Consider the following 14,786-nt stretch of genomic DNA (forward strand, 5'->3'; position numbering starts at 1 on the left):
GCACTATTCTGAGGCTCGCACCAAGCAAGAAAAATATGTTTTGGCATCAGTGGCATAAACTATATTTATTTTATTTTCTTCGGTATGAATGAGTGAGTGTAGTCATCCATACCTGTTTTGTAGACACGAACCAAAACAAGCTTCATCATTTGTCATTTGGAAAGCTGCGATGTCCTTAGATGTGGGGAATCAATGAAGAGCCAAGCAGGATTATATTCATGTTAGTTTATTGAACAAGTCTTTGACTCAGTATGGGACAGAGGATGACTGACACTTTAGTATCTAAATAAATCTCTGAGAAAATAATACTGTAATCTAAAATGGCATGTCTGTTTTTTCCAGTAAATCTCTGAAGTACAATATATACACATTCTTAATATGATACATACTGGCATTAGCACGCTAACAACAGCCATAACATTGCGACGTGATGCCGTTTCATCATTTGTGAATGAGGGCTAACTGATTTAAATCCTCTTTGTGACTTTATTTAAATACATTCTTTCCCTTGCATACATAAGTGGATTCAAATGACACTTCTTCACTCGTCCATTCACATACAGTGCTTTCTCTCCAAAAATATACCAATTTTGCATCCACTGATTCGGGATAAAACAAGAGTAAAGACATTTTCGATAACAACACACCATTTACTAGCTTAAACTGTACTATTTCTCATCTTGCCTCTGAGCATCATTTTCTGGAAAGGTCTACAAATTTCTCTCAGACTCAGAGCATTGATGCATATCTCTCTATGTATGCATACAATGAAATCATTCATGCAACTAATCTCAACAAAAGCTATCTCTTTTGGATATGCACATCAGAAAGGAAATGTTATCCCAATGTGATTCATCGCTTAGAAGCACTGAAGTCCGATCAATACGTTCAGAAAATAAACTGTATGCTCCAGTACAAATGGGAGCAGTTTCACCAAATAATCTACTGCATGGAGCTGTTACATGGAACCAAATATGTTTAACTGTATCAAAAGGACTTGTGCGACTTGGATTCACATCTCAGAACTTAAATTGTTAACCACTTCCTCATGGTGCATAGATAATAATTACAGTAGTAACAGACTAATGATTGAAAAGGTATTGAATAAAGATTAAATCTCTAACTATTTGACTTTAAAACTGTGATCCATTGTCTAGTAGATCATTTCTATAGCTTTGTCTTAATAAGCTATACACATTTGATTGGATTTAATATGGCTGAGCAGCTGTGCAGTTATGATGCACATCACCTTAGCAGCAAGCACTCGAGAACTCACACTCACAACCACCAGCACGCAACCACACACACATAAACACAAACACACACAATTGTTCCCGCTCCCTGATATCAGTCTCATTGAGTTATTTCTGAGTGCTGTAAAAGTTGGTTAGGCCATTCCAATGTAATGCCCATTGGTGTGTGAAATTGAGGTAATTATATTGCGTTTACTAGCGTCTACCAGAGAGGTTTTATGGAAAGTGTGACCAGAAAACTCAATCCAGACTGAAGAGCTTATGCTGCTGTGGATCACAACACAGAGAGCCTGGTGCGAAATGTAGCCTTGAGCTAAAAGGGAATAGGTTGGTCTAAAAGCATCACATTAGAAGGCTATGCCACATATCCTGTAACAGATTACAAACGTTCAACATTTTCCCCTCCACCGAAAGGACCATCAGATGGGTAGAGAATTTCCTCAGGCCCCAGAACCTAAAGAATAGACATAGCTTACACAAAAACAGCACTTAGTGGTTTCTTCTTGGTCGCCCATTCACCACAGAGATGGACAAATAAAGTTAAGTCGTTAAGTGTTACGGAGGTTCCACAATTTCACAGAGACACATACCACTCCTTGTGGTGAGCAAAATACTTCCTTTCAGCACGCAATATATATATCCATGTTCATGTGCTGGCTCTACTTCTGTGAATTCGGAGTAAGTGCCAGTGAGGGAGAAGCAGGTCTGACTGGACACGAGCCCTCATGTGACCACCTGCTGTACTGTTGAGTGTTCGTGAGGACATGATTGGTCTCCGCAGTGCAGCCTCTTTAGAAGCCGCTGAAGTTTATGGGAGAAGTTCTTGTTCATTTGCCTATACATGAGGGGAATGGCGAAGCTACTGCAGAAGGCAAGCAGCTCGGATAAACATCTCAGGAAGAAGTATGTGGTAAGGTGCTGCCTGTTGGAATGGCTCCCGGGAGCTCCAGCCACTGTGTGCACCAGTAAGGTCATGTAGTACGGAGTCCACAGAAGAAACTGCATGCACACAGAGGCCAGCAGCAACCTGTGGATGGATGGATCGAGCCTCCCAGAGTCCTGGTCCAAGGGGGTAGACTCCTTCCTGATGCGGAGGATCAGGACGAACGCATAAAGCACAGCCACTGCTGGCACCACGTACCCAATGAACATCATGATGGCATCAGCCGCCTCTTTGTTCTGCATCTTAGAGCACTCGATGATCTTAGTGGAGACGTGGTTGCACACGTAGAAGAGCAGCGAAGAGAAACTGGTGAGGACAGCGCCGCCCCAGATGAAGCCGCAAACGTGCTTGGTGTTGTAGACACTGGACATGTAGGTGCGCGGAAGAGCCCGTTCGATGTAATAGTCCAGACTGAGCAAGGTTGTGGAGTACATGATGACCAGGGAGGAGATGTTGAAGAGAATGAGAAGGGTAATGTAGAGCTCGTTGTTGTACTCCCACATGGGCCAGCGTGTAAAACTAGGCCCCAGCAACTCTACTGGAGCCACCAAGTTGAGCACCAGGCCAGCAATGGCTATGTTCACAAAGTAGACGTCTGGCATGGTCATGGTGACCTTATTGGAAAGATTGACCACCACCAGAAGGGCATTGTAGCACAGCCCCACTGGAAAGCAGACGATGAGGTACACCAGAGAGAAGACGGACAGGATGAGTCCAAAGTCCTGGCAGAGCCGGAGGTCCACGCTGTCGTCGGTCTCATTGTAAACCATGCAGCTCCACATTTCTAGATTTCCAAAGGTGTCCGATTCTTCTTTCGGAATCAGCTGTAAAAAAGAATATGAGCAATGTATTAATGGATTGCTTTGGTTTTGAATTAAAAAAAAAAAAACCTAGACAAGATCAGAGGTGTCCAACCCTGCTCCTAAAGGCCACTTTCCTGCAGAGTTCATCTGCCTGTGAGCTTCTACTGATCCTGAAGATCTTGATTATCTGGTTCAGGTGTGTTTAATTAGGCATAGAGCTAAACTCTGTTGGGAAGTAGGCTTGCCACGATAGACGGTGTTGACGGTGTTACCGGTTTTAAGACGCAACACCGGTGACATCACTTTTCCACCGTGACACCGTCTCCACATTTTTTTTTTTAAGTATTCTTTTTTTTATTAAATATTTATTTGAATTGAATGGAAAATATCATTCTAAATAATTTACTTAAGACGAGAGCATGCACTATAATTAAAAACTGAACATAGCTACAATGCGTCATATTTCATTTATCACGTGAGGAGCTTACATGTAATAAACAGCGTAAAAGTTAAGCGTGTTTGGCGTGCTGTACGGGAGAGGGCTCCGAGCTCGGCATTCGGTCCGAACCCAATAAGCGCTCCCCCGAGCTGAAGGTGAGGAGACGGGGGGTGGGGGGTGGAGGGATGCTGAAAACAAGAGATGATGAAGGTAAGACTGCTTGGCTATTTAAAGGGATTTTCTTGTAGTGCTTGGATAGGGAGTATAATTGCTGATGGTGAATTGGCCGTGTTAATTATCTATGCGAGCTCCTCCCGAAATTTGTTAATAAAACATCACAACGAGAGGAGTCGAATTTACAGAAAGAGAATGGCGGACGATTTAGTGTCAAAAAGCAATGCAAAAGCACCTGTTTGGCAATATTTTGGGTTCAAAGTTTTTTTTTTTGTAGTTTCGTTGTCGTCCATTCAAACAATTGACGCCAAATTGCTAATTCCCGCAAAACTGAAAGTGAAAGTATAATACGCACGCATTTATAAGCTATTTAAAAGCAGAAAAAAAGAGGAAACTCCCACCCCCACGGTGATACCGGTATTACCGGTGTTGTCACATGTCGATTAACCGGTGGAGAAATTTCCTCATCGTCACAACCCTATTGGGAAGGTGGATCTCCAGGAGCAGTATTGTACATATTTGTTGACACCCCTTGCCAAGATAGACAGTTCACAAACAACACTCTCCTGAGACCAGCTGTTAATTAAAATTGTATTTTAAAGGTGCACCAAATAATTACATGACTTGTCTTTCTATACAACTGATCTGATAGCATCAGGCTCTCTACAGCCCCCACCAGCTCCGGATCTACAACAGCATTTATTAAAAGCAGATGGAGTTGCAGTTTGCAACATAACATACTGATCTGGAATACTGCAAAATTTAAGCAATATTCTGACTTTTGTGCTGACTTTCTAAAACTGCAAGACATAGCTAATCATGTAATATGGTACATAGATATGTACAGACTCCTGTTATGAGACAGGGCATCTGTAATGCTAAATATTAGCATTTTCCATCCTTTCTGGGCATTTTTAATCAGTGGCTTTCCATCCTGATGTTGTTTTATACCATCATACAGAGAAGAAAACTGAAACCATGCATACACAGCACAGGCATGGCATGACCATTAGATCTAGAGAAACAATGTTATTTCCACTTCATTGCATCTTACAGACTGAATCAAACTCAGCACAATATGCTGCACTGGGCAGCAAGACCCTAAATCCAAAGATTTCACCCCAGTTACCACGTGCCATTGAGGTTCACGTTGTACCAAAACAAGGAGCAGCATTATATGTCATCAAACACTTCTTTCCATAACAATAGGATCCACTTCTACAGCTCAGCACCTTGGGCATGACAATGCACGTGCTGTGACTAAAGGATGGCAAAATTCAGCTGTGAGACTGTGAGGCATGTAGATTCATGGCATGAGACGTGACATGTCAAGGGTGCAGTGGATGCACAGTGTGAGGTTTGAGTTCAGGGTGAGGTCACACCATGGGCACATGCAGAGAACTGCTCCGCAGTCCACTCATTAAAACATAATGACATAACGCTCTCCCTGAACTAGTGTTGTCCTGATAGACGATAGTATTGTGTATCGACGATTGTGAGAGATATCACCTATTGCTGATGGCTTTGATAATAGTAAGACGATTATTATTATTATCCATCAAAAACGCACCTAACTTTAACGATGCGGCGCGGAGAGTCGGTTAATGCCTCAGAAACTTGCATAAACACAAGCATACAGTGGCTGCGTCGAGCCGCAGATGTGTGCAGTGAAAATGGGTAAGAGATTTATTCATCATAAAGTGTACATAGATTAAGTGTAGACTTAAGTGTAGACAGTCATTAGGATAACAGAGGTAGTAAAATGTGGTTTAGGCTGAATTAAATATGATATATCAGAATCTGTCTGTATAGTAAACATAAACATTCACCTCAGTAACATCTGTATGCGTTAACTAGATTTACGATGTGATAAAATGGCGCTAAACATACGCACGTGAATTACACGCACATCTCCTCAGTTTCTCCTCATTCTATATGAACTGAACTACAGCATGAACTGATGACAACAATCAGACATACAGCGGTAACATTATTGCAATATGACGGGTAAAGAAAGATACATTCATTTACATTCAGGCACGCACATTTACCACTCATTAAAGATCGCAAAGAATGAAACCGAAAGTAAACTACCGTCAGCGCTCTGTACACGCACAACTGTGTCACAAGTCACATGCACTACCCTTACAAAACGAATAAGGAATTTATTACATATTGACACATGTACATGTTATTAAATAAATTAGCACAATAGTATCGTGTATCGGCGATCTCACAGGCTGATGATAGGACGATATGAAAATTGAGCATATCGCCCAACACTACCCTGAACACAAGCCTCACTTTCATATTAGCCTATGATTACTCACAGGCTACATTATTGTTTTATTTAATTTAAATGGCTTTCTGGACTTTTTTTTAATTAAAAGACAGTAAAGAGAGGAAAAAGTCAAATTTGAATCTGGGTTTCCTTGAGCATATGTGATGAGAATGTGTGCTAGCCACAATTATTTGTCTTTACTATGTTAATTCGGGATTAGGCATCTCCTCTAGATTCACAAACGGTTCGTAAACAGCATATTTGATAGTTAAATGTGTATGTTAATGCATTTCAATCATTCATCAACTATGGAATTTATTTGTCCAGAAACACAGTGGAATAATCTGGACTTTCTTCTCAGGTTTGGCTCCAGTATAGTAGGCCATATGGCTAACAATAAATATTAAATTAACGTGTATCCACCAAAGCATTTTTAGCCAGCTGAAAAAATGCCAGGTGCTTCTACTGAAAAACGGCCAGGTGGTAGCACTTGAGAACGCTTTGGTGGCACAGCGTTTTTCCAGCTGAGACACTTTGGTAGCTTTGATCCACAACAATAACATATCACTAGTAGGGCTCCACGATAAATCGGAAATTAAATCACAATCGCGATTAAGCAAAAGCTGCGATTGTCATGCACATCTTGTCAGGGAAGCACGGTTCTGTGATCAGTAGTAAATCTCCAATAAAGAAGCCACATCATCTAACAGAAGGATTTATTTCAAACACTCGACTTAAGTTATGAAGTGAGTTTGGATTAAAAACATGTTATTAAAAGTGGTACTTTGAGATGTAGCAGCATTTACTACACAGAACCATAGTTCACTGAGAAGCTATGCAAACAGCTGTTATTATTGCAGAGCGATAGCATCCATTTCATTATCGCGTGATTAAATCATCTGGGATAATGAACGTGATATTGCGATCGATATTGTAGCTTTTCAGTGAACTACGGCTCTGTGTTGTAAATGCTGCTCTATCTGAAAGCATGTGTTGGAGATTTACTACTGATTATAGAACCGGTTTTACTGACAAAATGCACATGGTAAGGAGCCAACCTGATCCATATTTTACGAGTTCCCCAATTCGCAAGAATTCGTACGAATGACCTACTCCAACCCCGCCCTTAAACCTACCCATCACTGGGGTCTACACAAATAGCGAATTGTACAAAATCGCACGAGTGAGGTTGTATGAATTTGTACAAATTTGCCACCTTGTACATTTCTTTGTACAATTTGTTCTGTTTCATGAATGAGCCCCATTATTTGAGAACAACAGAAAGATTTTGCAGCTCTAACTTTCTGAAACAAGGCCTTTGGCTTTCGTGTGCATGTCAGCATGTATTTGGTGGTAGACCTGGAGTTTTCCCAGACAATGCTGAGCACATCTAAGCAGATATAATGTCTGTTGAGTGAGCGTTTCTGTGTCTGCTTACGTAACAGTCACAGAGCACTGTTTTAGCCTGGAGACAGGCAGCTACGGATTGCCTCTCTATGGCTCTCACTAGAGGGTGGAGACACTCATTTACCCTTTTCACCTTGTAGTCATACACCTACAGCGAGCCATCAAGTTTTTGCATCAACTGCTCTGCATGTACACGCAGCACTTTATGTTGTGGTCTAACCGGTATATAACTACTAGTATATATCTTCACGTCTGTACTTAAATGTGTCTGGAGGTACAACTTGTAAAAGCTAAACTGTTTTTCTCATTGGCAAGAAATTCATCCTGTTGGCTGCACTTCGGGAACAGGAGAAAAGGACTACCGTGGGAAAACAAGATGTGAAGACGTGGTTTCTAAAGGGCAGGTGTGAAAGTCTGACTTCATAATGCTTCCAAGGCCATGTCGGCTTTTCCACATGAATTACTTTCAAAGAAACAAAATATCTTGTGAATGGACTTCAGTGGTATTCTAGCAAACACAATAGAGCAGCAAAGACTAGCCACTACCTGAGTTCCTATCTCTCACTTAAAAACAATCATTATCCTGTGTTCCTTCCTTCCTCTTTCTGTGACCATGGCAACCAATAGTGCAAATAAGGGCAGTACACTGCTGAGTTTCAGTAGAAAACTGTTAAAAGCATCTGTATTTACTCATTCACTGAACCATTTTGATCTGAGAACTTGAGGTCAAAAGTTTACATACACCTTGCAGAATCTACAAAATGTTAATTATTTTACTAAAATAAGAGGGATCATAAAAAAAATACATGTTATTTTTTATTTAGTACTGACCTGAATAAGACATTTCACATAAAAGATGTTTACATGTAGTCCACAAGAGAAAATAATAGTTGAATTTATATAAATGACCATGTTTTTTTTTTTTAGTGATAGTAGTTCATGAGTCCCTTGTTTGTCCTGGGGCCTCATTTATAAAACTTTCTTACTCACTGATTTGATCTTAGAGTGTTCGTACGATCAAATCCACGTCAAAGTACAGATTTATAAAAACCGTCTTTGACGTGGAAAAGTACTTATCTCCACGTCAGATTCCAGCTTGGCGTACGACCGTTTCCTTGTGGTAATGCCTGGTATTGCAGATAGTTCAGCCTCACTATAATTTGATTTCTTGCACTCCTTTTTACTTGCCATTGTCACGGAGTTTTTGCTTTAGGAATGAGCTCATTTTATATGTTAATTAATTAAGCAGGGGCATTTCGTCGGCGGAACATTCAGCTGCACACAATTCCACGATCATTTGTGATTTATAACCGAATGACTGGCGTACGCATGGATTTCGTGGTACGTTCGTTTTCTCTGAATCGCTCTTACAATCAAATCAGAAAAGTTCTTAGATAAAATCAAGGATGGTTTCTACGCAAGTCTTTATAAATGAGGCCCCTGAACAGTTAAACTACTAATTTCTTCAGAAAAAATCCTTCAGATCCAACCAATTCTTTGGTTTTTCAGCATTTTTGTGTATTTGAACCCTTTCCAACAATGACTGTATGATTTTGAGATCCATTTTAGCCCATTTAGGACAACTGAAAGACTCAAATGCAACTATTAAAGAAGGTTCAAACTGTCACTGATGAAGGAAAGAAGTAAAATGATGCATTAAGAGAATTTGAAGATCAGGGTAAATTTAACTCATTTTGTCTTCTGGAGAACAAGTATCTTCTGTAGCTTCTGAAGGGCAGTACTACATGAAAAAATATTTAGGCAAAATAAGAAAAATGTACACATCTTCATTCTGTTTAAAAGTTTACACCCCTGGCTCTTAATGCATCACGTTTCCTTCTGAAGCATCAGTTGATTTTTTTTTAGATCAGGAAAAAAATCTAATCTAAAAATAAATCATAGCAATCATCTTGCTGGTAAATATAGTAAACAATCCTGCTCATCCTTACTGTACATCCCTTCTTTGCAGCATCTTGTCTCCTTCAAGAGACCATGACAAAACACTGTCTAGGCTGGCAGACTGAAGCATTCCTGAATGGGTGCAAAAGGTAGTTGACATCACGGCTTGCTCTAAAGCGTGTCAATTCGGGAGGCGTTCTAACACCTGCAGCTCATGGCTCACATACATGAGCAAGCACGCCTACAAAGGTAAGTGTCCATCCACTCCGCCGCACATTGTACCTCTCAATGACCCCTGTTATTAATTCTACCTCCCTCACACAAACAACAAGGCATCTTGGCTGACCGTGCATGTGGATGAAGGGTGTTGTGGGAGTAAAACTCAATGCACTTGACACTTTCAGCGAAGTCAACCCACCGCCCAGCAGATGAAAAGAGGGCTGCTCCACACCCCTAATATCCCCGCTGGAATGTACAGCAAATTCTCAGAATCGGCTGAGCGATGTCACATGATTGCATTTTCTGAGATTTGTGTGTGCGTGCATGCTGCGAGGGTTTAGGTAATGAATAGTAAATGAAGATGAGGACTGAGCACTCTGCAGTCAAATCATGTCGTGCTACAATAGATTTTTCACTTCTGTGTTTCAGCTGCAAGGATTTAGGAAACACAAAGCAGACTAAGAGGAAGAACAAAAAATAGAAGAATGCATAAAGATGTCAACCTGGTCTCATGACGAAAATGTACCTCTGGGAACTTTTCCGGAAGAAGCGAAATGCGTGTCGCCATGTACGTTTCGTGACATATTCGATGTGAAATGTCCACTGACTGGCGCTAAAAGTGTGTTTGATTTTTTCTCTGGAACAGATGAACGTACATACGTTTTATGTGACGTTGGTTTTGTAGGTTTCACCACAGTTCTGACTTGAAATGTCCGTTGAGTGGCGCTATAACTCTAATGCTCTGTGGTGTTTTAAAATAATGTACCATCTGCACTACATCTAAACTTACAAATGGGATGCAAAAATGCAAATCACAAGCATGCCATTTTAGCTTGTTTTTCCATCTCTCAGCTTTCAGGTCTTTCATCGTGAGTCATGTTCTTCACGGGATTCGTACCCAAGGATTCTGCATCCTAAGTCCAATTCTGTGCCGCCAATTCTTCAATTGGTGTACGAAACCAATTGCAAGTGCTTGCAGTTTTACTGCCTTTAGTGTTCATGTCTGTTGAAAACAGCAGTGATAAACTTATTAGCTCGTATTTCACGCCTAGAGGTACATTTTTGTCATGAGACCAGGTAGAAACATTTAATCATCCGATTATTAATTACAATGTAAAGACATCTAGTACTACATGTAAAAAACATGAGTGAATAAAAAAAAAAATGTTAATTTTCTTTTCTTTTTTTGGGACATTTAAAAAAATAATAATAATCCAGAGGGGGAAAAAAAAGTGAAAAAAGGGGGAAAAAGTGTAAAAGTGTAAATTATTTAATACTGCATTATTTTCACTATATATGCAGTTGTAAATTTAAATTTAAATGTAAAAATAAATAAATAAATAAATAAATATATATACTATACTACTATTTGCATGACATACAATTATATTTAATTATATTATCAATTATATTTAATTTACTTTTTTTAGTTTTAATTTTTATCAGTAATGTACATTAGGTGTTACAATCTTATTATTTAATGTTTACTGCATTATTTTAGCATTATGTTACACTGATTATCAATATGCCATATCATGTAATACCAGAAACAATGTCATCAAATTCTTTCACATAAAATTTCTGGCAACAACTGTCAGTTTTTTTTTTTTTTACTGTAAATTTAACAGGATTTTTTTTTTTTTTTTTTTTTTACACAAAATTGCATGGCAAAAAATAAACGATATCTTGATTAATTGCATCCAAAATAAAAGTTTATGTTTACATACTACGTGTGTGTACTGTGTATATTTATTATGTATGTATATGTATATATATATATATATATATATATATATATAAATACACACACATACATGTATATATTAAGGAAAGATATGTTAGATTTGTGTATGTGTAGCAATGTATTTTCTTTTATGCCAAAAATCATTAGGATTTTAAGTACAGAGCATGTTCCATGAACATATTTAGTAAATTTCCTACCATAAATATATCAAAAATTATTTTTTGATTAGTAATATGGATTGCTAAGAACTTCATTTGGACATTATGAACTATAAAGGAGATATTCTCAATATTTAGATTTTTTGCACCCTTTCCAGATTTTCAAATAGTTGCATCTCGGCCAATATCTCTATCCTAACAAACCATACATTTAAGTATTTTAAAAATCTAAATCGAAAGTCTAAAACTCTTTGCCTCTCTATCTCCAAATATTTATTATTGTAACATATTTTATTTGATATTTCTCTGTTGATTCTTGCTCTTTGTGTATGTGTTTTTTTTTATCTTTTCCCTTATTTTTGCTATAATGTTGTAAGTATAATATTTTTGTTGATTATTTACAGTATTAATGATGGTTGTGCCTTATGTTTTGTTCCCTGTCTTATGTACATTTTCGCAAAAAAAAAAAAACATACATCAATGGAAAGCTTATTTGTTCAGCTTTCAGATGAAAGTATAAATCTCAATTTCATGAAATTGACCCTTATGACTGGTTTTGTGGTCCAGGGTCACATATAATCTAATTTGTATACAAGTATAAATATATAAACATATAGATATTTTTTAAATATATACATGTATGTGTGTGTATTTACATATACGTAATAAATATACACAGTACACACACATATAGTATGTAAACATAAACTTTTATTTTGGATGCGATTAATTGTGATTAATTGTTTGACAGCCCTACATGAAGGTGAGTAAATGCATGTGCCTCTCCATCAATGTGTAGTGTTTTTACTCATCAGTCCTATTTCTGCCAATTGCAACATGCAGAAATTGTAGCAAGTAGTGGTCATCATGGTACAGAGATCAAAGCGTGCCTCATAAATACTCAAATAAAAATATTTAATATTCAGCCGAACATGTAAAATTAATAAATGGATACCCAACCGTGTAAGTGCCTAATTAAAGTTTGTCTGGCTTGCAAGTGTGGGTGTTGCAGAGAGACCTTTCGTGTTCGCCATTGACAAGTAATTTTATTCAACACTGCCTCGACCTGATTTAGTCTCCCACAGCAGCACCATTCATTCTTACCTGCTTTTCACCACCTACAAGCAAAAGGAGTTGTGAAACACCACCAAACAACGTCTCAATTAAACCTTCGGCACACATATCTGTATTAGCCTTCCTGACAGCACCTCAGCTGGCCTGACCCCTGGGACGGCATGTTCTCTCAGCGCTTCTTTGTAAAGTCATCAGCAGGAGAGATCACTCTGGGTGTTTGCGTACCGCATGCATGGATTATCACTAGGCAGTCTTGAACCAAGACAAACAAATTCTCAGCTCAAGAGCATTCCTGGTTATACAAACTTACTTGTGCATTTGCACAGCACGATTTGATTATGCATCACTGCTGGTGAGCATTATAATTTGGTGCATACGCAATGCTGAATAGCGACACTGTGGGTTACTGGGGTCAGATCAGTATTTTTATATAAAAATACCTAGACTTATTTTGCATTCAATTGATAACATTACAAATATGCGAAATGAAATATCAGGACTGAAAAGAACATGAAAGATCAAAGTTGACAAAAAATTGGATAACAGGTTACGTAATCCTCTCATGTCCAGCTGGACAGTCCAGACCGTGCTAGAGAGTAAAGGGCTCACTAGTGTCTTTAGGCAAAGAGGCATGCTTTTCTCAGCTGTCTCATATGACGTCTGCGATCTTCAACAGAAAGCACAGGCACACTGCCATCCTCTTACAAGTCCTACATGGACCTGATCCAATGGTAACGTAGCCTCCCTAAGGTTTTCGGTTGTTTAGGCAATAAAAAGAAATCAGATGTCACTTCCCAGCAACATCATTTGCACACAGGTATATTGCAAAATAACCCTATGTGTCATCGTATGAGACTAAACTTCAGGCAAATGAAAACATCATGGTCATGCGTTTCCAGTTGTTTTGTTCCTTGATACAAAATTAATGGGATTAATGTTTGAACATCTCAAAATCTGCTGCTCTTTCTAAACACATACAGTACAAATTATTTAAATGCAAATAAAATACGTTTTGGATTACATTCAGTAAATATTACACTAGAACACAGTGGTTTTCTACTCAGAGGTCACGGTTCATTAATAAGTCAATAAAAGTAAGCAACCTTCACATCAGCTGTTTCAAGTTTAAAATCAGTTACCACCATTTGTTTGTTTATTACTTAACTGACTCACTACCCTGGTTTGTTTTTATTTTTAATATAAAAATTAAAATCGAGAAGCTGTAGTGTTTAAAATGTAAAGATACACCGTGTTCCTGAAACGCTCTGTTGATGCTTACAGGATGTTCACAACCCTTCCAGACCCAAAATATCACTTAAAATTACACAAAATGTATAAACACGCACACAAATATATATATATATATATATATATATATATATATATATATATATATATATATATATATATATATATATTCCCTCATAATGTCAAAACAAACCTTGAAATGCATTTTTGTACACATACAGCAGGTTAAAGTCTGAAAAGATGCGTTTGTTTGACTGAAGAGTGAATATCGTTGGTTTGTTTTTCATCCGGGCATTACACGTTTGAGTTTAACCTGTCTGATGTTGCAGTTTTGACTTAATTGTCACAAATAAGCCACTCTTCGAGCGGTAAACTGTTAAAAAGTGTCAAACACGAATCTGATTTATTTAGCGAGCTCTCCCATCACTGCTGAGGAAACACAGCGGGTTAAATGCTACTTTAAAAACAACTTTGAACTCAATATTGGGAGGTATTGGCTAACCTACTCACCAGAGGACCAGTTCTTGGCACTGAGACAGCTCTACGGAGGCATCGGGTTCTGCTGTATTTCCATTGACATTTCTCCTCGGATACTTTGACAAAAGCTCCCAAATCGGTAGCTAGACTTCCAGGACCTCGTGTGAAATGAACTAAGTAAAAATGCGATCGATCAAGGCGCCGATATGTGGCGTAAACACAGTTGCATATGGTATATTCGTCTCTGGTCCGTCAAAGCTTGTTCTGGAAAGGGGAGGACGCTGATGATCTTACTACGATTCGAGTGGTGCTGAACTCTACAGTGTGTACACACGTCACGTGACCCTCCCCCACAGTCCTCTTCAAGAGGCCCGACTGCACAATTTTGAACCCTACTATGGTAAACCTCATTTTTTAATATTCATAACGCAAACTTTCTCTATTGGACGGTGACACCGCAAAGGCGTGTGTATCTAATTAATATTCATGAGACGAGCGTTTCCTATTGGAAGGTTACCGAACAACGCCTGCGTAGGGTAATTCATATGCATGACTCAAGCCTTTGCCAGTGGAGGTCACGTGAGCGCCACCTTTTTAATATTCATAAGCTTAGCCCTAGCCATAGTAGAATTCGTAATTTCGCTCAGTTCGCAGTCATTGCCATTGG

At 38.6% G+C, this 14,786-nt stretch overlaps 1 protein-coding gene across 1 annotated transcript; it reads right to left on the bottom strand.

Moving 5' to 3' along the window:
* Positions 1-210: 210 nt before the first annotated feature.
* gpr146 (G protein-coupled receptor 146) lies at positions 211-14,445 on the bottom strand. The gene is made up of 2 exons (XM_073838630.1): positions 14,153-14,445; positions 211-3,020 (listed from the first exon to the last, which is right to left on the bottom strand). The coding sequence occupies exon 2, from the start codon at positions 2,976-2,978 to the stop codon at positions 1,977-1,979; it is 1,002 nt and encodes a 333-aa protein (XP_073694731.1). The 5' UTR covers positions 2,979-3,020; positions 14,153-14,445; the 3' UTR covers positions 211-1,976.
* Positions 14,446-14,786: the final 341 nt, after the last annotated feature.

The sequence above is a fragment of the Garra rufa genome, chromosome 1 (assembly GCF_049309525.1).
Source record: "Garra rufa chromosome 1, GarRuf1.0, whole genome shotgun sequence".
Lineage (NCBI taxonomy): Eukaryota > Metazoa > Chordata > Actinopteri > Cypriniformes > Cyprinidae > Garra > Garra rufa.

Bases quoted from the DNA above. Each gene is read 5' to 3' on its own strand.
- gpr146 (XM_073838630.1), bottom strand. From the start codon at position 2,978: ATGTGGAGCTGCATGGTTTACAATGAGACCGACGACAGCGTGGACCTC.